A 27,256-nucleotide genomic window follows, 5' to 3' on the forward strand; every position below is an offset into this window, starting at 1 on the left:
TAAATGCTGAATATGTTCTTGTTTCTTCTTAAAGTGCTAGTGCATACATACACTGATAACATAATTGCTCAGTGGTGCATGAAGATGCAGAACTTGCAATATAGAGAATGTGAACTATGAGCAAGTCCACAACTGTAAAATGCCTTTTGGACATATTTATGATTTTAAGGCTGAAGAGACCTCAAGAGGTAAGGTAGACTATTCCCTGTGCTGAGGCAGGACCATATATTCATCTGACCGTTACTTCTGAAACATGTAATGGTAGTAACCAATTGTCTGATAAGCACAGAGCTGCTTTACCAGCACTGTTCCTCTTTCCTCTCCCGTTTTTTCTTAGGATGGGGGTGTGTAAAAAGTGCAGGGTTGAGGGACTTCTGGCCAGCCTTTATCTTCCACTTAATTCTCCTGTAAATCTGCACAGGCTAGAACCTTGATTTTTCAAACATCAGTCTTATGAACAACTAGTTTTATGAACTATTTTTCCCAACAGGAAAAAAAAAATCACATAACAAAAGTGACAGGTTTCAGAGGAACAGCCGTGTTAGTCTGTATTCGCAAAAAGAAAAGGAGTACTTGTGGCACCTTAGAGACTAACCAATTTATTTGAGCATGAGCTTTCGTGAGCTACAGCTCACTTCATCAGATGTTTACCGTGGAAACTGCAGCAGACTTTATATACACACAGAAATCATGAAACAATACCTCCTCCCACCCCACTGTCCTGCTGGTAATAGCTTATCTAAAGTGATCAACAGGTGGGACATTTCCAGCACAAATCCAGGTTTTCTCACCCTCCACCCCCCCACACAAATTCACTCTCCTGCTGGTGCTAGCCCATCCAAAGTGACAACTCTTTACATAATCAAGTCGGGCTATTTCCTGCATAGATCAAGGTTTTCTCACATCCCCCCCACCCCCATACACACACAAACTCACTCTCCTGCTGGTAATAGCTCATCTAAACTGACCATTCTCCAGGTTTAAATCCAAGTTAAACCAGAACATCTGGGGGGGGGGGTAGGAAAAAACAAGAGGAAACAGGCTACCTTGCATAATGACTTAGCCACTCCCAGTCTCTATTTAAGCCTAAATTAATAGTATCCAATTTGCAAATGAATTCCAATTCAGCAGTTTCTCGCTGGAGTCTGGATTTGAAGTGATATCCTAATGCTTTCAGTGCCATGGAAATGCTTTGCCTCGTTTCAAAGGATAAGAAGAAAGTAATATAGTGCCCTATACTGCAACTTTGGTACTGAGACTTGGAGATACTCAATTTTATGAACTTCCATCTCCAGATAGTTCATAAAAGAGGGGTTCTACCATATTAGTGAAAATGCCTATGAAATACTGACCCTCTTATTTAAAAAACAAATAAATCCATATGAACATAAATGCTTCCTCCTCACCTACCTCAGCTCAGAGCTGGGCAAGTATCTTACTGACCTGGCACACTCCAGTACGCCCCACTCTCGATTACAGCATGTGTTGTTTTAAAACGTCAAACTCTGCCTCTGTCATGATTCTCTCCCCTCTTGTTCCTGGACCGCCTCCACCATAGCTCTGTCTCTGTAGATCTTTGTCCCTCTTTTAGGGAATAGTTATAGGTTCGTGCCCTTTTCCCTTCTGTTCGACTCGGGCTCTGCCTACCCCAGTATCGGTCTCTCTCCCGGCTTTTGCCCAGGGAGCGGGAGCCTCCCTTCCCCGGAGGCGCCCTGGCACCAGCCTCGCCAGCTGCAGGGACCGCCCCCTGCCCGCGTCTTGGCCCGGCCCTGTGGCGGCCCTCCCCGATGCCTGGGCCGGTGCGGAGAAGGACGCTGCCGCTTGGCTCGGTCGCTTAGCAACGGCCCGGCTTCCCCGGCGAGCGCCATGGCGGCGGAGGAGGAGGAGGCGGTGGCCGCGGCCGAAGGGACCGTTCGCAGCCAGAGGGTCTTTCTCAACCATCTGGACTCCTACAGCGGCAGCAGCATCGGGAAGGTGACCGCGGGGTGGGGGGTCCCTGGGAGGGGGCTGGGCCGCAGGATCCTTCCGAGCTCCCCTCAAGCCGCAAGCTGGGATACGGCCCCATCGCTGCCCACCCCCACGGGGCGTGAACAACCTGCTGGGGTGTGGCTGATGCCAGAGCCAGGGCTAGAGAGCGGCCCCATGACCCAGCACAAGGTGCTAGCCATCACCGAGAGCACAGCCTCCCTGGCATGGCAATACTCCTCCTGGAGCCACATGCTGGTGCCAGGGCACTTTTGCCAGCCCACATGCTTCCCTGGGCACAAAGGCACGTGCTGAGCTATGATGCAGGCAACATCACCTGGACCACAGGATCTCTTTAGTACCCCCATCATCAGCAACTGCTTGCTGGGCTACAAGGCTATAAGCACTATGGGGTGCCCCCCGCCAGTCCTCCCAAATGGGAACCGTATGCTGAGGTGCAATGTTAATAGATTTACATAGTCTTAGAATCTCTCCTGTGCCCAGTGGCACATAGAGCAACCCATTTTTCCCACTGTTATCTCTCCGGAGAAAGATGTTTGACTGCATCGTAAGTTGTCTCCAGGATGGCAGCATCCTTTTCAGTGGTACTAGGATAAGTCATTCTTTGCCCTCCACACCTTCTCTTCCTAGAGTTGCCAGGTGTCCGGTTTCCGACCGGAATGCCTGGTCGAAAAGGGACCCTGGCAGCTCTGGTCAGCACTGCTGCCCGGGCTGTTAAAACTCCGGTCGGTCGGCGGTTCAGTGGGGCTAAGGCAGGCTCCCTGCCTGTCATGGCCCTGCACAGCTCCCGGAAGCAGTGGCATGTCCCTCCTCCAGCTCCCAGGCATAGATGCAGCCACGGGGCTCCGTGCACCAGCTCAGCAGCTTCCATTGGCTAGAAACAGTGGCCCATGGGAGCTGCGGGGGCAGCGCCTGTGGACAGGGCAGCGCGCAGAGCCATCTGGCTGCGCCTCCACGTAGGAGCTGGATGGGGGATTTTCCATTGCTTATGGGAGCTGCTTGAGGTAAGCACCACCCGATCCCCCTCCCACCCTGCAAACCCCTCGATCCTAGCCCAGAGCACCCTCCTGCACCCCACACCCCTCATCCCCAGTGCCACTTCAAAGCCCGCACCCCCAGCTGGAGCTCCCCCGCATGCTCCAACCCCCTGCCCCAGCCCTGATCCCCCTCCCACCCTCCAAACCCCTCTGTCCCAGCCCGGAGCACCTTCCCGCACCCTGAACCCCTCATTTCTGGCCCTATCCTGGAACCCACACCCTCAGCCCAGATCCCGTACCCCCTCCCACACTCCAACCCTCTGCCTTAGCCCAGAGTCCCCTCCCTCACCCTGAACTCCTCATTTCTGGCCCCACCCTGGAGCCCGTACCCCCAGCCAGAGCCCTCACTCCCTTCCGCACCCCAATCCCCTGAGCCAGCCCGGTGAAAATGAGTGAGTGAGTGAGGGTGGATCGAGTGAGTAGGGGGCGTGGCCTTGGAGAAGGGGTGGGGCATGGGCTGGGCCTCATAGGAGGCGGGACAAGGCTGTTCAGTTTTGGGCGAGTAGGAAGTTGGCAACCCTATCTCTTCCCTCCTGGTGTAACCCAATCTCATACCTTGTAATTCTTTGATGACATTGCCAAACCACCATAGCTCTGTCTATCTAATTACTCAGTTCTCAGTTTGCTGATTTCTGTGGTGCAGCACTTCCACATTGGTTACATAATTTCTCCAATGAATTCCCAACAAAACTGGGGGAATTAATTCATCCTCTTGTTGTGTACTTCCACCATCTGCCATGTTACTGAAGCCTACAATAACGTTGGAAGGATAATAGCATAGCACAATCTCATTTTAGTGTGCAGATGTATTTTCTCACTCTTCCAGATGTTTGACAAACAGGAATTTGATCCACAGGCTTCACTGCGTTTTGCCTTCACTTCTTTACTAAGCTGGCCATTAGCAGATATTGTTCTTCCAAGATAGACAAAGTCATCAACTCTTTCCTAATCTTCTCCATCAATTACATTCTCCAATATTGACAGCATTCTCTCCTATTTCCATGGTCTTGCTCTTCTGTGTATTGCTTTATGCTCATAAAGTGTCTTTTCATTCCATCCAAGTTTGGTATCCAGTATGAATACATCATCTGCAAAATGTAAGTCTTGCAGCTTATCTCTGCCCCAAACAATACCAGTGTCCTTAGCAGCAGCCATCACTCTTCTCATCACAAAGTCTATGACAATGCAGAAGAGAAGTGGGGATAATATGCAACTTTGCCTTATGCCAGTAACAATCTTAACCCATTCTGTGTCTCTACTTTCTGTCCTGACACAGCTCACAGACTTGTCATTCAAAGCTTTTATTAAATTAATAATTTTTGATGGAATTCTATAGTGACTCAAGACCTTCCAGAGGACTTTTCTTTGGACATCAACAAACGCTGTTTTAAAATCAAGAAAGTTAAAAACCAGTTTCTGATGGCATTCTAGGCCTTTCTCAATCATCTTCTCAAGGTGAAAATCTGGTCTGAACACAACCCACGAGATCAAAATCTAGCCTGTTCATCCACAAGTATTTATCAACAGCAGTTTTCATCCTATTCAAAATGATAATGCAAAACACTTTTCCAAGTACAGATATGAGTGTCACCCCTCTCCAGATATCACAAATAAATTGGTCCCCCTTTTTAGGAATTTTGCAGATAAAACCTCTTCTCCAATCTTTAGGACAGATCTTATTTTCCCATTCTGTACAACCTGCACATGTAATTCACCATCACTTACTCTCTGACTTTTAACATTTTAGCATCTATCTTATCATAGCCTTTACTTCTCTTCAGTTGGTTTATGATCTCAGTTACTTCCTCAAAGGTTATTATTTTTAGTGATATAGGTGAAGGTATTTCTTCACATACCTCAGTGTATATTAGTGGTTCTATCTGGTTGAGCACAACCTGTAAATGTTCCATCCAGTGGGCTCTCTGTTCTTCCTTTGTGCTTAAAACTGTACCTTCTTGGGTATTCACAGTGGCACAATGGTTTAAAAATTGTGATGTCAGTTGTTTAGATATTAGAAAAAGCTTTTTAAAATACTCTTGTATGCCTCCTCAGCTTCCATCCATTCTCTTATCTCTTCTGGTTTATCTTTTAACTCCCTTGTTTTAGTCTGCATATTCTTGTTGCAGAATAGCTCTCACTGCTGTCAGATTCTTGTTGAATTCTCTCTCTAATTCCTTCCTCTCTTCAACAAGCCTCCATGTATTGGGCTGGAGTCAGTCTTCTTTCCTAGGTCTTCCCACCCTCACTGAAGTCCTGGCTGCATCCACACTTGCTTCTTTGAAAAACTCCCATTGTTCTTCTGTGACCTCCATGAGTGCCTTTAACTCTTAAGATCTGTTGCTAAGCTGCTGCTTGAAATTCACCTTCACTGCTGGATCTACTAACTTGCTAGACATATATGTACCCTCTGCCTTGCGTGATGTTACTTTCTTTAATTTTATTTTGATTGTCCCAATGTCAACATGGTGGTCACTTCTGACCTCAGCATAGGTATACACCCTGGTGTCCAACACTGATCTTTTCCAACACCTACTAAATAGTAACATGATCAAGCTATTTCTGGGTAAAGACATCATTTGATCTTCATGTCAGTTTGTCTATTCTTGTGTGGAAATAATATAATTGCGTAGCCTTCAGAGTTCAGCAACATTTTTCCTATGGTCAGACTGGTCTGAGATGCCATGTCTGCCCGTAACATGTTCATATCTAGTATTTCATCACCAAGTCCATGAGGACAACAACGCTAATATTAGGAGCACAGTGGCCTTCCTAATTTTTCCCCCAGGACTATTTTGGACACAAGTTAGAACACAAGGTCATTGCTAGGTCCAGGCCCTCCCCCAACCCCACTCTGTTTCACCCAGTGGGAGAGCCACTTTCAGGGCTACAGTGCTAACACCAGGACCATCAGACCTCTCAAAAATGTGGCAATACTCTTCCAAGTTCAGGCCAAGTTTACACTAGAAACTATTGCCAATATAGTAAAGTCAGTTAGAAGTGTGATATACCATAGAATCATAGAAATGTAGGGTTGGAAAGGACCTTGAGAGGTCATTAAGTCCAGCTCCCTGTGCTGAGGTGGGGCTGGGGCAGAGATGTAAAGGGCCCAGGGCGGTAGCGGCGGCCGAGCCCTGGGCCCTTTAAATCGTCCCCGGAGCCCTGCCACCGCTTCCCCAGGGCTCCGGCAGGCTCCGGGGACGATTTAAAGGGCCTGGGGCGGTAGTGGCGGCCGGAGCCCCGTCCCTGGAGACCTGCTGCCGGAGCCCTGGGGAAGCGGTGGCGGGGCTCCGGGGACGATTTAAAGGGCCCAGGGCTCCGGCCGCCGCTATCACCCAGGGCCCTTTAAACCGCTGCAAGAGCCCCCGGCTGCCGCTGTTACCCTGTGGAGAGGGAAGGAGGCACTCGCCGGTACAGGGCCCAAGGCCCCACCCCTTCCAGGGGCCAGAGCTGGCCCCAGCCCAGCCCCGTACTGGTAAGTCCCTAGACTTACTTTCATCCCTGACTAAACCAGTAATTCTGTCAAAGAAGGAAATTAGGTTTGTTTGGCATGATTTACTCTTGACAAATCCATATTGTCTATTACTTATTACCTTATTATCCTCTAGATGCTTACAAACTGATTGTTTAATAATTTGTTCCAGTACCTTTCCAGGTATCAAAGTTAGGCTGACTGGCCTATAATTCCCCAGGTCCTTTTTATTCCCCTTTTTAAACGTAGGTCCTTGTTTGCCCTTCTTCAGTTCTCTGGGACCTCACCAGTCCTCCATGAGTTCTCGAAGATAATTGTTAACTGTTCCAAGATGGCTGCAGCTAGTTCCTTAAGTACCCTAGGATGAATTTCTTTATGCCCTACCAATTTGAATATAGCTACTTTATGTAAATATTATTTAACCTGTTATTTCCCTATTCTGGCTTGTGTTCCTTTCCCCTAGTTAATATTAATTGTGTTAAGCATCGGTTACAATTAACTTTTTAAATGAAGACTGAAGCAAAATAGGCATTAAACTCTTCAGTCTTTTTTATGTCAGCCATTATTAGCAGTCCTTCCCCACTAAGTAGTGACCTAAACTTTCTTTCATCTTTTTCTTGCTCCTAATATATTTATAGAACCTCTTCTTGTTGCATTTTATGTCCCTTGTTATGTGTAACTCATTTTGTGCTTTAGCCTTTCTTTTGTTCTATTCCTTAGCAATTTGTCCATGTTTCCATTTTTTGTAGGTTACCTTTTTAATTTTCAGGTATTAAAGAGCTCCTGATGAAGCTATGTTGGCATCTTAATATTATTTCTAACTTTTTATTGTGTATATGTATTTTGCAACTTTTCTATACCTCTAAAAGCCCTAGTTTTGTAGATGCAGTTATAACAGCATAAAAGTATTTTTGCCAATACAGCTTATTTCGTTCAGGGAACTGCTCAATTCTATGCAAAAGCATCTTTTCCATGTATTAGCCATATCTAAACTCAGAGGGTTTCCTTGTATAGTTGTACAGAAAAAACTTTTTTTATTGTAGTCCTGGCATTTCTCACTTATGCTTAAAGGACCTGTAACTTACAGTAGACTGTGCAAATCTTCATAATATAGTATTTTCTCTCCTTTCTTACATGCTTTCATGAGCAATGAAATAGTTAACAATATTGATGTTTAAAGTTTTATTACTCCTTATCTGAATTAGCCTTCATTTAAATGAATGGGGTCGGTCACACCTCAGAGTTATTGTTTCAGTTTCTGCAAACACTGGCCAGTTCACTTTTTTGAGTTACTCTCAACAGCCACAGCAGCTGAAGTCTTTTTTTTTTAATAAAAGCTGAGACTCTGGAGAACAAGAAGGCAACATGAAAAGGGTACAAGGAAATTGTGCCATCATGCTGTACTAGCATGCAAACCTAATCTGAGCCCTGCTTTCTGATCTACCGTTGAGCTTTGACATCTTTGAATAGCATTGTCATAGTCACACTGAACAGAACTTGGTATCACAAAAGTGGGATTTTGAACAACCCATGCTCCACAGTGAGTTAAGAAGCTCATTAATTCAGCCTTCTAATAGTGTACACCATTTATTTCTCATGTCAGTGGCTTTCAAAATACTGGAATTAAATATGTCACAAGTATAACAGTGTTGTTTTTTATTTTGCGTGATTTGCCTTCACCCTCAGAACTGTGTAATTCTTAGGTTTCTTCAATTAAAGTTTTACAAAACCAATGTTTCATGATATGTCAGGGAAAACATTTTTTTTTGGTCATCTATTTGGATTTAAACACCATCTCTCATACACACGCTAGCCATTGTTTGCAACTTTAATGGTTGCAGCTTGATACTCAAACACTATCTAGCTGCTAATAAGTGACACCAAGCAGTGTTAGTATAAACAAAAGTGAAACTGACTAGTCTGTTTTAATTGTTTTAACTGAGGCTAATGCAAAAAGCAAACCGTGCAAATAATGACCATGCATTTATATTTAAAAATTATTTCAGTCTTAAAATGCTTCAATGTACAGATGTGATAAAACCAGGATAGAAACCCTTTACAACCACAGACCCTAGACTAGGATTTAAAATGTGATGTGAGAATGTGTTAACTAATATGTTTCCAAAGTTTAGCATTGGCAAGGCTGTATATACGTTAGGCTGGCCCCAAGATTTAACTCACCAGTTTAGCATGTGTTAAAGTCAGTGTGCCTTGTTTACTCTAGACTTTTAAAATGTGTTATTTTATTTTAGTCTAGACAAGTTCTGAAGAGAAATTCACATATCTTTGTTCCTTAGGGAAGGAGAGAAATAACATAATTTTTATTATGAATCTTGACACCAGTACTAAATGCTTTGATCCTTTAGCTTCTTATACATGGATGGGCAGCTGCACTATACCCAGAGCCCCACTGACTTCCTTGGTTAAGTTGTAAGCCCATATGAAGTCATCTGTAGGATTGGGGCCTAATTTTGTACAGTGCTTAGATACCAAGGTGATAGATTCCCTGATTATATTGGATAAATATAGAAAGAAATTTGAGAGAATTCAGATTTGTATCCCTGAATCCAAATTAGTTCTGTGGTTTTGGTCCCTCCTTGAATCCAGTTCAGGATCTGATGTGAACAAAATCTTACATGAATAGCTGTTATCAAGATCATTCAATCCAAGATGGCAGAAATCTCATGAGAATCACACACATGGTTTTTGAGTAACAGCCGTGTTAGTCTGTATTCGCAAAAAGAAAAGGAGTACTTGTGGCACCTTTAGAGACTAACCAATTTATTTGAGCATAAGCTTTCGTGTTGCATCTGATGAAGTGAGCTGTAGCTCACGAAAGCTTATGCTCAAATAAATTGGTTAGTCTCTAAGGTGCCACAAGTACTCCTTTTCTTTTTACACATGGTTTTTGGGACTTTCAAATCTGATTGATTGGTCTATAAATCCCAGATCTTAACTACAGAACACTCCCTTGGCTCATCTCTACCCAGGTGTTAAGTAAACAAGTCAAGATTTTTAAAGGAATTTGAAGCAGTGTTTCTTAAATGAAATGCAACTATAATTTCCTGCCATAGGCATTGTCTTTTTTTAAAAAGTGAGCAATTGCTGAAGGACATCAATGAAAAGCTGATATCTTAATCTGTGAAAAATTACGTTCGAACCTTAACGTTACAAATACCTTGGGAATGGAGGTTCTTTGTAGTTCTGAAATGTTCGTAACTCTGAACAAAACATTATGGTTGTTCTATCAAAAGTTTACAACAGAACATTGATTTAATACAACTTTAAAACTTTACTATGCAGAAGAAAAATGCTGCTTTCTTTTTTTTTTTAGTAGTTTACATTTAACACAGTACTATACTGTGTTTGCTCTTTTTTGTCTCTGCTGCTGCCTGATTGTTTACTTCTGGTTCCAAATGAGGTGTGTGGTTGACTGATCAGTTTGTAACTCTGAGGTTCTACGCAGTGTTTCTCAAATGCAGCCACCGTGGCCGCAAGTGGTCATCAGGGGCTTTTCTTGCGGCCACTGCCTCCTGGGCAGTGGTTGAGGGGGACCCTGCCACTCCCCCTCCCTCGCCCCCCCGAGACACAAATGCTGGAGAAGCAGGCAGCTAGTGAGTTCCCCACCTTCCTGGGGACAGTAGGGTCGGGCTCCAGTCCTGGGGTGGCGGGAAGCAGGCTCTGGCCATGGAGTTCTAAATCCCAGCTGTGGGGCTCCCCCTGCATCACCCCTGGTGCCCACTGCCTCTGCTGGCCTGTCATGCATCTCCCTGTCTCCCAGTTCCCCCCATCGACCTTCCCATCAAAGGCTTAATTTGTCCCCGGGCTTGCCAGGACTGAGTAAGTCTGCTGCTGTGAAAAGTGATATTTGTATGTTTGTTAATATCACTTTTCACAGCAGCAGACTTACTAGCTAGCAAATCTTTTTTAAAAAGCAAAAGAAACAACAACAAAAAAGTCAAGAACCTTCAGAACACCTTATTTGTGTTTCTGTTCTGGTCCAGTAAAGAATAGAGACAACTGTACATTATTTTTATTGTTGAGTCTGTAAAAAGATTTAATAAATTACAATAATTTGGACATAGGTATGTGCATATTTATTTATTTTTCCTAAAGTTAATTAAGAATTTTAGGAAAAATTGTTAGTGTGGCCACCAGCAAGAGTTGGTGGCCGCATTTTGAGGCCACCAAAAAATTTGTTGTGAGAACCCCTGTATCTACTGTACCTGAAATAAACACAAATTGTGCATTAATATTGAAGAGAGAAATTGTTTACCATGTGTACAGATATTAAACTGAGTCTCCTTTTATTTATAGATCATTTTTTCTGTCTCGTTTGTTGTAGTATTTATCTAACTGTGTTGCTGGAGCATCACTTGAAGAAGTGGGAGAGGAAGAAGAAGAAGAAGAAGATGAAATTATGTCAGTTATAGATGTTACTCTCAGTAAACCAAAGGAGGGAGCCTACCAAATAGTGGGGACTCTTTCTAAGGCACAGAGTATGAAACCAGATTTTGCTCAGGAAACTTACACAGTGAGTAACAGTCTTGTTAAATTGGTAGTAAATAAATATTTTTGTCTTTTTAGGTCATCTTTAAGACAAACTTTGGATTACTCCAAACCATAAAAAAAAAAAAATATATATATATATATATATATATAATATATATTGTAGACTTGTGAGTATGATTTATATATTTCTAAAATTATTTTCTACGTGTTCTTTTAGAAGTACTACATTTGTATTTTATTCTCCCTCGTTCCTGTACAGCCTCTTTCTAGGTGATCTCATCAGCTCACAAAGGGCCTGATCCACAGAACACTGAAATTAATGGAAAGACTCACATTGCTTTAAGTGTGCTTTGGATCAGATCCACAATGGATAGAATGGTTTCAGAGGGGTAGCCGTGTTAGTCTGTATCAGCAGAAAGAAGGAGGAGTACTTGTGGCACCTTAGAGACTAACAAATTTATTTGAGCATAAGCTTTTGCAGGCTAAAGCCCACTTCATCAGATGCATGGATAGACTGACATCTCTATGCTAATGACTCACTTGTCTACTTTTCTACTCCTAGCTTGTCTTTCTACATCCAGACATCTCAGCCTCTTTCTCTGACATCTCCTTCTCACTATCACTTTAACCTTAGAATGGCCAAAACTGAACTCCTTGTCTTTCCTCCCCACTTTATCCATTTCTTCATACTTCATGGAAATGATGTGTTTGTTTATTATGTGAGCAATGTGAGATGTATGATGGCTTTAAGTATTCACTGAAGCCAAGATTTCAGCAGTGACTTGTTATTCTGAATGCCTCAAGAATTGAGTGCCCGACTTGAGACACCTAAATGACCAATTTTGGGCAGGGGAACTCATTCTTTCTATAAAAGATTATTGGGTTGTTGGTTTTTTTTTTCTCCAGATCTCTACTCGAGAAGAACTTCTAGGTCACCTACTTGAGTGTGATGTCATTATTTATAACATCACTGAAGATGCAAATCAAATTGAAGAAGCTACTTGGGCTGCTTCTGGTTAGTATAATCAGTAACTGAACAGAAAACTCCCTGTTATGCAGCAATCAGAATTTGCAATAGAAACTTAGTTAAATAAATTGAGATTTGTAATTTGCTATGATATGAAACCGGGTTCCTAGATGAAAGAGCAGTATGGAGAAATGGTGAACTTTAATTACTGCAACACACATTGGATAGGACACATTTGTACTTCAAAGGAGTCAGTAAACTTTTGATCAAGTCACAAGACAATGGCAGCCAAAAATAAATACAAATGTATTTTAAAGGGAAAGCTATTAAATCAATGTACATTTTATTCTCAATGAACAGAGTAGCATATTTGTGACACAGAGTGTAAAACTCCATCAAATCAGAATTCTCCATTCACCCTACTAGTCGTATTTTGCTTTGCTGTCTTTTGACAAGATATCTCAAACCTCATTATCAGAAAGATAGCTTTCTTTCCATTTCCGGCTTGTTGGTTTCCTAGCAGCAAAGAATGCATCTTCCACCAAGATGCTTTACAGCAGCTGGACCACATATTAATTTGGATATGCAATTAAAATGTGAAATGGTTAAATTCTGTTTACAGTACAATGCATCCTTTATTAACAGTGCTCATGTATAGCTTTGCTTTGGACTCTGTGGGGACACTCTGCAATGCAGCAAGTAGAGGGTTTGACAAGACAGGAGAGGGGGAAGGCACAGGAAAAAATCTGCAGCTATGCAGATCCTCCAATCCTCCTCTCATCTGGGCTTCTTAAGGGGCCATGGTGCCTTCTCTACCTGTTGAGCTGGAATAGCCTCCATCAAATGGCTCCATAGCCACTCTGTGACCTGATAGGGGACATTTATTTCCTTCAAACAACTGCCTACTGCCCAGCTAATCTGTTTGGGTTGGTAGTTGGGTGGAAGATTTTCCCCTTTGCCATTCATATCGACATCAAGATTCCGTATTTTGCAAAACAATTTCAACTATATTTTGACTTAAAACTTCAGTAGAACCATTATGACCCACCACTTGCTATTATACACCCGACAATTTAACCCATGTTAACTGCTTTGCAAAAGATTCCTGCAGTGAAAATGAGAAGGTATTCATATAACATTTAAGACAATTATACTTGCATGTTTACAGTGTAAATATATAGGTCATATCATAGTTATTTGAGTGGAAAACAAATAAACCTTAACCCTAACTATATTATTTAGCTCTGGATTAAAATAAGGGGGCTGCATTATTAGAATAATTCTATAATGTTTTATTCTAACCATGAAAGCAATACATATTTTAGTTTGCTATCAAGATCACAGTGATTCATCTTTATTGACAAGTGATTTTTTTCACAGTATATCTTAAGGGAAGAGATGATAATTTCTGGCAATTTAATCCTATTATATTATCTTAATTTGCTAAGCAATAAGAAATATGTATTTAATATCAAACTTAATGACAGTTATTTGCGGGGAAAAGTTATGTCACATTGAACATTGTAGTAACTGTTATTGTGGAACGTTATTACTTGAAAACATAAATACAGTAGAAGTAATGCTGCTTACAGTAAAATAAGCACTTCACTAGGAGGGTGGTGAAGCACTGGAATGGGTTACCTAGGGAGGTGGTGGAATCTCCTTCCTTAGAGGTTTTTAAGGTCAGGCTTGACAAAGTCCTGGCTGGGACGATTTAGTTGGGGATTGGTCCTGCCTTGAGCAGGGGGTTGGACTAGATGACCTCCTGAGGTCCCTTCCAACCCTGATATTCTATGATTCTATGATTCACTTTGCTTTGATTATACAGCAGTACATGGAGAGGTACTACATTTTGAGAAACCAAAGTTATTTATCTTAGTTTCAACAATAATGACATGGGCACGAAGCAAACCTCTTGACCCAGTAAGTAATATTCATTTTTGCTGAATATTCTCTTTTCTGTTAAATATTTGTAGTATGTACCCTAGTTGTAATGAACATGGTCAACATCAGCAAACTTATTTTCACTGTTGATTTTTGCACCTATGTCACTGACTGCAAAACTTTGAGTTTATATATGTATACATATAGTAAACTAATTAAATAGACTATTCGTGTGTGGAGTTACATGTAAAATTTACAGGATTGGGACCATAGATAACCAGGTGTGGCATTTTGTAGCATCTTTTTGACATTCACAAATTTAAAGTCTTTCTGAAACTGTATATGTTAATGATGTGAGAAGCAAACTTCAAGATTTTGTTATGCTTGTTTTCCTTTTAAATAGTTTTGATACATCTACATTTTTAAAAGCGTTGATCATTTGATTTTTTTCTCAAAGATTTCGAGAGTTTCTTTTTTATACATGTTTAAAAACAGAGGCTTTTTATATACAATGTAAATTGAATTTAAAATGACTGTACTTTTTAAAAATATCTTGGTTTTAAGCCATGTAGAACTTTTTGAATGGTTTTTCAGGAAAGTAGGACATTTTTCTTAGAGTTTTTTCTCTACAGGATGATTCAGAAATTCCTTTTACTGAAGAAGATTATCGCAGAAGAAAACCTCACCCTAACTTTATGGACCATGTAAATGCTGAAAAAGTGATTATCAAACTTGGAAAAACAGTAAGTACTGTATCACAAAATAACCTATTTGAATGCAGTTCTTTTTTACTTAAACTGAAGAATAACATCATCTTAATAATAGAAATTGTCTGCAATGTTTAACTGATTTCTGCAAGTATGTTAACTCCTTGATAAATGTGAATAGCTCCCAGTGGTGGTAATGTGAAATGTGTAAAAATACTGAGAAGGGAATTGACCCTTTAGAGATTTAAATGTGTGTGTTTATTTTATATTAACCTATTTCCACTACAAATTCATGCTGTTTTACTGAGTCAATGAATAAATCATACTTATTTCATAAGATATGTGTTCATGTATTTGTTATATTAGAAATAGAATTGGAGTTGGGGGCTTTTATGGGGAAAAGACAAGGGTGTGGAAGGGTGGGGGAAAGGGAATTTAGTATGTGTAATTTGAAAAGAAGAACAGCAGCAAATAAATTCTGGTTAGTTACTAAGTTATTGTTATGTCTAATTTAAATACTTTGAAGGTTCTCAGATAGATACTGTGGTGATGGGGCACATAAATTCTGAGCAGTGAGTATCTAGATAGACTCTGATCTTGCAACAGGCTGTGTGCCGCCAGACTGCTGTGTCTGCATGGAGCCTCATTGGCTTGTGTGTACTCCATTGCAGAATCAGGGCCACATACTCATCCCAAACACCTAGTGTGCATATCATCACTCTGATCACTTTGCATGCATGTTATAACTTTTTCCCCTCACCCTTCATCTGTCTTTGTCTTTTTTAGATTGCTAAGCTCCTTCGGGAAGACACTGTCTCTCTTCATGTTTGATCACTATTGCCATATAAATAATAATAACAGCAGTCCAATTCCTGCTCTCCTGGCTCATACTAAATTCCTTAGAGCATTGTAGAGGTTAGAGCAGAAAACTGGAAACCAGGAAATACAAGTGTGTACTCTAGGGAAAACCACTCATTCTGTATAGACCTGGCCTTGCAAGATGCTCAAAGCCTCCAAGAAATATTTAGATGAGGGCACCATGAGACATGAAAGCATTCATCTCTTTGTAGGGGGAACTCACTATCTTACAGGGTTAGGCTGTACATAAGCTTGGACATCAGTCAGTCTCGTTTGGGCCGGGGGGGAATGATGACCTCACCAAAAATGAATATTTTTACTCTGAATTAAGTGTAGCACCCCTTGTTCTGAGAGAGAGAATGGCACTGCAAATCATACTTGGTTCTCATATGGCTAATGACAATACAGAACATTAGCCATGGCATGACAAGACAATCAACAATATTGTATAAAGTGCTGTGGCAAGCCAAAAAAAATTGCCTTTACTTCCCTGATATGTATGTTATGAAATTTCCCTCACAGGCACAGTATTACCCATTATGGGGGCCAGAGATTACACCTGGCCTCCAAAGTGTCTGACATTGGCCCTTATGAGAAAAAATATACTGGAATAGATGGACCACTGGTCTGAATCTGTGTGGCTATTCCTATGTGCTAAGTCTGTGCCTAACCAGGCTACTAAAGGTGTTAGTATATAATTACCTTTTAAACTGGTGCATGCATCAGAGAAGAATGTTGGAAAAGCTTTCTCGTGGCATTATTTTGCAGCGATAGGAAAACTTTCTTGTTAATTAGTCTGAAAAATAACCACATGAAATCTCTTTGTCTTTGTTGTGACAACATTCAGCTTGGGACATTCAGTACAAAGAACAAGACAAATACTAACACAGAAATGGTTTACAATGGCTAGAATGGTTTCAGTGGTAGCCGTGTTAGTCTGTATCAGCAAAAAAAACGAGGAGTCCTTGTGGCACCTTAGAGACTAACAAATTTATTTGGGCATAAGCTTTCATGGGCTAGAACCCACTGCATGGCTAGAATGTGACATCTAGTGGCTTTAAAGAATATTGCAAAAGAAGTTGAAGAGCACTGTTTGTCAGATAGAGGTCTGCAATAGAGGTCTTCCTACGGGATGGGGAGCAGGCAAATACTGGACACAATGTTGGTATATAATACTTTAAATGCTTTTTATTGATAACAAAACAAACCTTACTTTACAGTTCTATTTGATAATTTTGCATTTGTACACATTGTATTGCTAGTACAGTTTTATTGTTAATCTTAGACGCACCAAATAGATTTACATTTAGAGATGTTTTTAAGGCTTGGGCTTGTTTGAATTGGAGTTTTACACTTCTAATATTTTGTTTCAATAGTGCACCAAAATTGTGTTACATGTGTCTGTATAGCCCCCAAACTTTACCCAACGCTGACATTTTCCCTTGTAACATCTTAATATTAAATGAGTTTAAAACTTCAGCTTCAGCACCAGTACCACCTACCATATATTTTCCTATACTTTTTTTTATTTTGTATGGTTCTGTTTCCCCATTGTTGTTGCCACGCTTGTAATCAAGGCAAGGCATATTGCATGCACTCCAGATGTTGTGCATTTATGTTTACTTGCACATCTTTTAACTACATTGTTTGCTTTACAATAGTTGGGGCTTTGATTACTTTTTTTTTATATGGCTCATCTGCCATGATTTCTGGTGCAATCCTGTTTACTGGTTTTTGATTAATAAACATAAAAAATGACCATATTTCTGAAAATACATTTTCCCATTAATTTTTTAAAGCAACTTAATCTTATTATTATGGAAGAATTTGCCATTACTCCATATTTTCATAATTTAAGAGCCATTGACTTATTTTATTTTACATGAGTATTAGCCAATTTTTTATTTATTAGACATTTAGGGTGACTACATCAAATTTTAAACTTTAAAAGGTACAGTTCAGAGTACTTATATTTAGATTGTTCTCATTATAACTAAATTTAAACATTAGTTGACCTTCCCCCCTTAGTATGTACAAATACCTTGATTGCTTTTTTAAATTTTTTGGCTTTAGATATTTGGATGTCGCATTTTTGCCATCTTTCCACCATATTTCAAATTTTATCTTAAAAGGCTTTTTTTTTTACATTTGGTTTTGTTTGGTTGGTTTTTTAATTCTGTTCCACTAATAGTTTAATGTGTTATTTCCTTTGATGCGTACCTTCATTTTAGAGGTGCTTCCATATGTATATTTATGTACCCCTAAATTTGTCCAAATATTCAAAAACCATAAAAGCCAGAAATTTTTACCCTTTTTGAATTATGAGGATTCTTAATATTGAAGCCATGGCTATTATTCCATAGGAATAATGTCTGATGCTTTCGGACGTGTTATTTTAAATACTTATACTAACCTTTTTTATTTTTGCTTGAGCGCCGGTGCTATTATTTTTCTAAAATATAACTCACACAACACAATTTTTCACTAAGCACAAAATGCAAAGCAAAGCAAGCATAAGCAATAAGCCAATTACAAAAATTGTAGCACCGTATTTACACTTTAAATTCAAGGTCCAGACAGGATAATTTTCGGTGCAATTGGGCATTCCTTTTTCTTTGTAAGATAAACTAAAAGAATAAAAAGGAACATTATTTAATTTTTAGGCCATAACTTGAATTGTGATGTGTGGACCCACTTTTTTTTTTTAAATGTAAATCTGTACTACAGTAGGTAAAATTTTATTTATGATGGAAAATGGTTTAACCCATTTAGACTTCAGGACATGATTTTTTAATATTAATTTTAAATACATTACTTTATTTTTGATTTTTCATAATTTACTGTTCTGAGCCACACAAGAATTTACATACATACATTAATCATGGCACTTTGTCCCCCACGATTTTAACACATGCTTCGATTTTACCACATCCTGCTTTATTTTTAATTTATACATCGGGAAACTTCTTTACCCACACATCCTGTTGATCCAGTATAATTTTCTCCACTGCTTCTGCAGCATATATTCTTGGAATGTACCCTGCTGTCAGGACGCTTTCTGTCCAGCCAGGTACACGCCACAGAACTTCATTAGTTAAATACAAAACTAACCAACTCCTCTTCAAAAAGGGAGACCCCAATATTAGTGGCTCAGCCGCCTGATCTATCTGAAGCATTTGTTTTTTACAACAAAAATCCCTCACTCTCTCTCTCTGGGTATAGCTATTTCTACTGAATGATACATTTTTCCTGTTACTCCTTCCCCAATAAAGGAGGCTGCTGTAATGATCTCCTGACACATATCGAGAGAAATTACAACTTTTATTTACAATATTTACAACAGCCCCACTATCCAATAGGGCATTTTTTAGTTCATTATCTCCCACAATGACAGTTGTCCTAGCCCTCCCATTTGAATTCCATTTTAATCTAGTTACCATCTCCCACTCCTGAGGACCCATTTTCAGTGGGAGCAACTTGTCATCATGGCTTTCCTATCGAGCAGGTTTCTCTGAACCCTCAGCTTGCATACCTACAACCTTTTTCTGCTCCTTAAACATTTCTTCTTTCATCCTTTGCATTTCTTTGATCAGTTTATTAGTATGTTTCCCATTCCACTTATTCATATTTACTCCCCTCAATTTTAAATACCTTCAAGCGATATTCCGAATTACATCTACTTCCTTTTAGGGCTTATTTTGATTATTCCACCCTCTACGTTCTTGTAGGGTGTTTTGTCCTCTACCACAGCTGCTTCCTTTTTTACGGTATCCTGATTTACAAGCACTTTCATTTGAATATTATTGCTTCAACAAAAGGTACTCTGGGTTTTAATCCTTTTACCTGGCTTCGCCCTTTCATCATCTGTTGGGATACTATTCAGTGCTCCAGTGCATCCATAACAGTTAACCCCTCATCCTGGGCTGTTTGGTTCACCAAATTAGTAGACATCACTAATAAATTCTTGTCCAATCCTTTAAACACATCATTTTAAAATTATCTCTGATTCAAATCAACTGCCATCAGAGAATCAGCTGTGACATGTCTGGCGACCTTTGCCCTGGGATTAGTCACTGATTGTATTTCTTCAACCAATAATTGCAATGTTATTCTCCTTAACAGGTAATCCCTGGGTAAATTTCCAGGCTTCATGTAATCTGCACTGGATAACACTTTTATGGGTCTTTGACCTATCTCTTTCCCTAACAGCATAATAAATTGGTATCAGTTGGTGTGCTGGCTGCCTCTCCAAAGCATTTTTCACTCAATCTACTGTCTGTCTAATTTCTCCAGTGGTAACTGCCTTGATAAACCTATAAGATTTACTCATTTTTAAATTCTCTGTTCCTCCTAACTCTGCCCACTGTACTAGCCATGTAGTCAATTTTTTTATATTTACTGGGCCTACTGACTTTACCATCAACTGTAAGTCTGACGAACTTGCAGGAATTATTTGTGTCTGCTCTGACTGTATTTCCCCCGCTGCATTCTTAATGGTTGATCTCCATTTTATCACTGCTACAGCCTTTTCTTTCTTAGGCTCTTCCAGCCATTTTCTTATTTCTTTCCTCAGCTTAGTATAAAGCCCCTCTCGAGGTTGATCAAATTCCCTTTTCTCTTGACCCCCTCACAGGTACTCTCCATACCAAATATCATTGGAATACAAATCCAAATCTCTCTCTTTTTGACACACAGCCCAACTTGCAGCTCCTGTATTTTCACATGCTTTTTCAATGTTGCTATAGTTTTCTTGCACCAACTGTGAGAAACGCTTGCGATCTCCTTTTCCTTTTCCTTAGTCAAATTTTGAATTAACTGTTTCATTTCTATCACTTGATGGTCTAAATTATTCTTGTCTGCTTTAAGCTTTTCCCAATACATCATTCTTTTCTCCAATTTCCTATTTTGTTTCCCGATTTGTTCGAACTGAGTTTGCATGATCTGTGTCTGCCTCACTTCCCGCTTCAAATTTTCCTGGCAAGTTTTAAAATTCTCTTGTAATGTTTGTAACTCTGCACGGACTTCCTCATTACATGCAATTGCCTTTTTTACAGCTTGCCACTACAGTCATACTATGGCCGTTTGCTTTTTACTGGCATTAGGCTTGTGCAGCTGTACATGTTTCTCAAACATGTTTTCTATGGTATCAAATATTACATCTGGTTCCATTGCACCTTCCATCTAAGGGCACATCTCAAAAGCAATAATCTCCTCCTCTAACAGAGTAGGGGCTTTAACTTTAGTCCACAGGGTTGCTTCTTCCATCCCTTTACTTCTCTTCTGAACAGTGTTTTAAACATTATTACAATAACACCATGCGGTATCTTCCCACTTGTTTTTTTTTTTTTCTTACAAATTTCACAAAAAAGGAGTCACCCTCATTGATCTTAAATAAGGACTCCCCCAACACTCCCCCCGTCTTGAAATCTGGCACTCCTTAATATCTCTCCCCCTCCACATTCTCCATCACATGTTAGACCCACAATAGAGGTCTCCCTACAGGATGGGGAGCAGGCAGGTACCGGACACGGTGTTGGTATATAATACTCTAAATGCTCTTTATTGATTACAAAACAAACCTTACTCACTCCACATTCACACTCCAAACATACTATACCAGAGTCCAAAGGTCAGAATGGTCCCGATGGTCAGTTGAAATTTCTTCTGATCATAAGATCAGAAGATGCGGGGAGCTGGCGAAAACCACATCTATATCCACCCGGGACTCTGGATTAATAAACAACTGCAATTTGCAGAAATCGTAGGCCACCATTTATAGTCCATTTCATCACGTCATCAGTTCTTTGCCTTTGTTTACTCAGCCTTCTACCCACACAATTCCAAAGAGACAATCCTGGGTGGGCCACCATTATCCAAGGCATGCCATTTCCTCCGATTTGTGTATAATTTTATATCAATCCAGCTGGTATTGTTTCCTTTTCTGCTGATTCTCCGTATTTTTCTCTGAACATAACAAGATTGTTTTAGCACAAATAGTTTTAATAGTTCTTGACCTTAAGTTCTTGCTTAGGTTGCCAACTTACAGTGCACGTATTCATGTCAAGCACGCGTTATTCGTACCAGGCCTCAATGACCTATAACATATTACATAAATATATGAATCACAATGTACCGGTATGTCAATATATCCCAGCAGACCTACATTGCAAGATTACAGCTTGATTATTCAAAATGTTAATACAATTTTTATAGTCACAATGGTGGATAATACATTCTCATGCACATGACTTATGGCACTGAAAAGATATTTTTAGAAGTCCTGAATCCTTTCAAAGGCCCACTAGCTCATATTTCAATGGTCTATGGTAAATATTCCATCTTTAATCTCCCCTGATTCAAAATCTTTTTATTCCAATAATTATTAAAAAGTTGTTAGAGTCAACTGATCTGAGAAATATTTCCTGTTTGTTATTGTAAACTTTTACTTATTTAAATATGCAAACCAGGTTCCCTTTATGTAGTATTTTGTCTATAAAGTCAAGTTTATAACTATAATTATATGTTTCTGAAATGCTGTAAAAGTGATTTCAAGAGATACATTATCCTCATAGTGAAAAAAATAGACAGTCACTTCTGCTTCTGCTTTCTGATTTTGTCCCTGCATGCTTTAAGCTATTCTTTTGTATTTATCCTTAGCAATTTATCCATGTTACCACTTTTAGTAGAATTTCTTTTGATTTTTCAGGTCATTAAAGATGCTGGATGGGAAAGTAACAATTCAGTCTCTTGAAAGAAGTTATCTCAGAAAAGTGGATATAACATGTTGATAAAATACTTAATTCCTCTCTCTCCTCGTCCTCTGCATCCAAAAGAAGAGCTGCACTTAGATCATTTTCATGCAGATTTAATTAGCCCCACTGGCACGAGTGGCCTGTCTGTTCTTGATGAATCTTACTTGGATTCAGGATACTTTTGGGAATGGTAGTTCCTAGCCTGCTTGTTAGTTTCACTGTTGGTTTCTGCTGGCAGTATTAGCAAAAGGCCTATTTCCCCATTAGTAGTTATGTAGGAATTCATCTCACTTCCACGCTGAAGTGATGTAAGTGAACTATTCCATATATAGAATTCAAGTGCAATTTCACGGTAAGTCAACAAAATTTAATTTACAACATTGTTCATAGTGTTTTTTAAAACTTTCCTGTTTTACTCCACAGAACAAAAACAAATTTTCAACCTATGTTGTTGCTTCAGGCCTTCAGTATGGAGCTGAAGAAGGAATATTTCACTACTTTTTTAAGGTAGACTTTTTCAATTTTGGTGAAGTTTAGTTTAATATTGCACAGTTCTTAAAAGTAAACTGAAAGGGAATTTAACAAACTTCTAACTACAGTATTACCGTATGCTCAATGTCTCTACTAACAAGGCAGAGCACCTGATCCAATGCCTCTTGAAGTCCATTCCCATGGTCTATGCTTAAAACTTATACCAGCATGTATCAGGGTGGTGACCTGCTCCAGGGCTGAAAGGGCTTGAAACCAGTCCTGGGAGAGGGCTTCAGCTGCGAGGGGGCTGCTGCTGAGGAAAGCAGCAAGCCTCGGCTGACTGGGGAAGCTGCCACAGCTTGGCCATGCCCCAATCAGGGCACAGTTGGGCCCTATAAAAGGCTGTGAGCCAGGAGCTCAGGCAGTCTCTCTCTGACTGTAGAGAGGGAAGGACCTGGCTGCCTGGGGACTGAGCAAACTACCTGAGTAGAGCGGCGCTGGGGAAAGGCAAAAGGAGCTGGGGAGCTCCTGCCTGGAAACCCCCAGGCTGCAGGGCCTTGCGCGGGGCCTAAACAGGTTCTGGGGCTGCGAAGGGACAGCCCGGGGCTAGGTAAAGGCAGTAGGTCCTACCTCCCTTGCCTATGATTACTGGCTCTTATACTGCAGTCTGCCCCAGAGAGTGGGGGCTAGATGATGACTGGCAGTAGGTGCTGAGGCAAGGTGGGATTAGGGGGTTGAGGGTTCCCTGGGGAGGGGAAACCCTGAGAGTGAGGGGACACTGCTGTGGCAGAACCCCCAGATTAAGGGGCACCGTGGTCCGGGAGGGACACGGGGGCCAGCAGTGGCGGGACACCAGCAGAGGGTGCTCTGGAGCTGGTAAAAAGAGCTAATTCCTGGACAACCAGCAGGAGGTGCCACAGGGGTGAGTTGCGCACCGTTACACAGCATAATTGTTTTGACCAGTAGTGTGAAAAAAATACACACACTAGTTGACCCAGTTATTTTGGCAAAACCTCCATTAGAGACACAACTATACCGATAAAAAAGTACTTCTGTTGACATAGCTAATGTTGTTTGTGGAGATGGTATTACTGTGCCGCAAGAACTCTTCATTCTGACAGCACATGATGTGTCTACACTGGGGGTCTGTATTGGCATAGCTATGCCAATATGGAATCATAGAGATTTAAGGCTAGAAGGGACTTTGAAAGGTTATCTAGTCCAGCCCCCTGTGCTGAAGCAGGATCAAGTAAATCTAGACCATCCCTGACGGGTGTTTATCTAAACTGTTCTTAAAAACCTCCAAGGACTAGGATTCCACAGCCTCCCTTGGAAGACCATTCCAGTATTTAACTATCCTTATAGTTAGAAAGTTTTTCTTAATAACTAACTCAAATCTCACCTGCTGCAGATTAAGCCCATTACTTCTTGTCCGACCTTCAATGGACATGGAGAACATCTGAATAGCATCCTCTTTATAAAACCCCTTACCATATTTGAAGACTGTTATCAGGTCTATCCTCAGTCTTCTTTTCTCAAAACTAATATACCCAGTTTTTTTAACCTTTCCACACAGGTCTGTTTTTCTAAACCTTTTAACATTTTCGTTGCGCTCCTCTGAACTCTCATCTTTCTGAAGTGTGGTGCCCAAAACCAGACCCAGCTGTGGCCTTGTCAGTGCCAAATACCGCAGGACAGTTACCTCTAGTGTCTTACATACAATACTCCTGTTATCCCAGAATATTAGCTTTTTTTGCAACTGCATCATATTGTTGGCTCATAATCAACTGGTGATCCACTATAGCCCCCAGATCCTTTTGAGCAATACTACTGCCTAGCCAGTTATTCCCCATTTTGTATTTGTACAGTTGATTTTTACTTCCTAAGTGGAGTACTTTGCACTAGTCTTTATTGAATTTCATCTTGTTGATTTCAGACCAGCTCTCTAATTTCTCCAGGTCTTTCTGAATTCTAATCATGTCCTAAAAAGGGCTAGCAACCCTTCCATCTTGGTGTCACCTGCAACTTTTATATGCTTACTCTACACTCCATTATCAGTTATTAATTAACATATTGAATAGTATCAGATGCAGGATAGACCCCTGTACGACTCCACTAGATACACCCTCACAGTTTGACAGCGAACCATTGATAATTACTATTTGAGTATGGTCTTTCAATCAGTTATACACCCACCTTATTGTAATTTCATCTGGACCACAGCTCCCTTGTTTGCTTATGAGTTTGTCATGTGGGACTGTGTCAAAAGCCTTACTAAAATCAAGATATATCAGTTCTACAGCTTCCTCCATCCAATAGGCCAGTAACCCTGAAAAAAAGGAAATTAGGTTGCTGCTTGAGAACTTACTAGAGACTGCAATTAAATAATTGTCTGACCCCACCCTCTAATTTCCCACAACTGTGACTATTTCAATCGATAGTGCAAGAAAAAATGCTTAGAATAAACATTGATATTATTCCTTGAAATTATATATTTAAAAAAATCAAATTCTTCCCAGCCTATAAATACAGCTATGCCAGCCTAGGCCTGTAGTGTGGACATGGCCACATTGAGTCATTTAGCAGATTTTTAGTTTAAATCATATTCAGTCGTTCCCCACTTTTTGAACTATATCCCAGTATATCCTATGTTGGTAAGGGTATAGTGTAAGAAAGTAACATTCCTGCTCTGCCCCTGGAGCCTCTCCCAGGGCAGAGCCCCCAGCCTGGCCAGGACTCCCCTTCCCGGGCCCCAGCCCCTGCTCCCAGGGATGGTGCCGCTTGGAGGGAAGGTAAGAGAGACCCTCCCATTCCCCCCACCCCTGTAAGCGATGCCCCTCAGTCACCCCTGGGCTGCAGAGGGAGGAGGCTAAAGAGGTTCAGGGGATGTGTGGGCAGGCGGGGGAACAGGGATGCTTTAGGTGGCAGGAGGCAGGTGATGGAGATTCAGGCAGCAGGATGGGGACAGGGATTTTGGGGCGATGCAGGGGAGTCAGGCTGCAGGTAGGAATTATGGGGCTGAGGGATCCGAGGTTGGAATGGAAGGACAATGTGGTGGGGGGGGGGTCCCTGCGAGGGAAAGGTGGATGTGGGGAGGGGAGGCCGGAGGGAGAATGTGAGAGCAAGAGGAGGCTGGCTGGGGAAGGGAGAGCCAGGGGGCAGGGAATCATAGAATCATAGAATATCAGGGTTGGAAGGGACCTCAGGAGGTCATCTAGTCCAACCCCCAATATCGTATATCTATCATGGAACCCCAACGGAGTATGCAGCCTGCCTGTTGGGGATTAGGAGAACAATGTTTTTTTCAGTAAAGTGTGATTTTTTTTTCCCCCGCCCCTGAAGCTTTCTTTATTTCTATTTTCATTTTATATCCTTTGAGATATAAAATAATAATAATAAAGCTTTTCCAAAACTGAGCAGTTTTGTCAAAAATGCCCACTAACTTTGTAGGCTCTTTGTAGACTGCTCGCCTACATCAGCAGCTCGCAGAATTGATTACTCAGCTGTGGCTCAGACTCACATCCAAGAAACTGAACATTAAAATTCAGGATGTACCTAGTTTCACCAACTGTACATATGTTCCTTTTTGCAACTCTAATTAAATATAACCCTCCTGCTTCGTTTGTATTTATTTTCAGACAGCTTGGCTTGGTGAGACTCCTGCAATACCAGTTTTTGGAGATGGAAACAATTTTCTTCCAACCATTCATGTTGTTGATTTAGCAGCGTAAGTATGCTTTTTAGGGATGGCCATCCCTAGAAATGCTTAGTATCCATATATGTACCAAAACCATACCTACCAGTGGAGATTTCAAACAGCTGCTACCATTTTTTTTTAATTATATTTTAAAATGGCATTGTATTGCAGTTGACTTTGGCACATCATTTTCAGGCAAATGGAGTTTTAAATATTTCCAACATGAAATAGGCCTTCTGGAAGTAATAACTTACAGGCACATTGAGGCCATGCTTTCAAGAAATTCGTAGAAGTACCATGTCCAGAACATAGTACCAGTCAACCAAATGGAACCAACGTGGAACTGCACTACAGTTTTTGAAACCAGGATAGAAAGGACAAGTAGCAGTTTGGCGTATATTTTCTAGAGACATTGTTTCATATTCCTGAATTGTCTTGGCCAAACTGAGATATCTAGGTATCTTATCTTACGAATAAAAATCAATATGAAAATAGCATGCTTTGGAATATTCACCTTCAGAGTTTCCTCATACCCTTTGCCTCGGGGTTGCTTCTATATTATATTTCATATTAAAGACACAATATTTTTCCTTCCACTAATGGGCATTTATTGCATTTGCTATATTGCAGGGTGTTACAAAATATAGCCGACCATAGGCCAAGGACTCACTACATTGTGGCAGTGGATGAATCTATACATACTCTTCAGGCCATAGTTAAGGTAAAACAGCTTAAGATTTTGTTTCTTTGTCTAGGTATCTTTTTAGTCTTGTAAATCCTTAGGCCTCACTCTGTTAAAAGTCCCTGAATCTTCTCTGAATGATTCTGTGCAACAATTTTATAAAAACTAGTCTTGAAATCCTATAATGCAAAATGTGGGCCCAGTCCTGCAGTCCATATTCAGGCAAAATTATTA

The 27,256-nt window shown here is 40.7% G+C and overlaps 1 protein-coding gene across 2 annotated transcripts in view; it reads left to right on the top strand.

Moving 5' to 3' along the window:
* Positions 1-1,866: 1,866 nt before the first annotated feature.
* Positions 1,867-27,256, top strand: part of AK7 (adenylate kinase 7) — a 63,897-nt gene continuing 38,507 nt past the window's right edge. The window contains exons 1-8 of one of the 2 annotated variants that reach the window (XM_073349601.1): positions 1,867-1,974; positions 10,838-11,026; positions 11,911-12,019; positions 13,800-13,894; positions 14,488-14,598; positions 22,596-22,679; positions 26,282-26,370; positions 26,971-27,061. In XM_073349601.1, coding sequence (XP_073205702.1) covers positions 1,867-1,974; positions 10,838-11,026; positions 11,911-12,019; positions 13,800-13,894; positions 14,488-14,598; positions 22,596-22,679; positions 26,282-26,370; positions 26,971-27,061 — 876 coding nt within the window. Of the gene's footprint in view, positions 1,975-10,809; positions 11,027-11,910; positions 12,020-13,799; positions 13,895-14,487; positions 14,599-22,595; positions 22,680-26,281; positions 26,371-26,970; positions 27,062-27,256 lie in introns of both variants that reach the window. The other variant, XM_073349602.1, reaches the window with a different exon arrangement.

This window comes from Lepidochelys kempii, chromosome 6, assembly GCF_965140265.1.
Source record: "Lepidochelys kempii isolate rLepKem1 chromosome 6, rLepKem1.hap2, whole genome shotgun sequence".
Taxonomy (NCBI): domain Eukaryota; kingdom Metazoa; phylum Chordata; order Testudines; family Cheloniidae; genus Lepidochelys; species Lepidochelys kempii.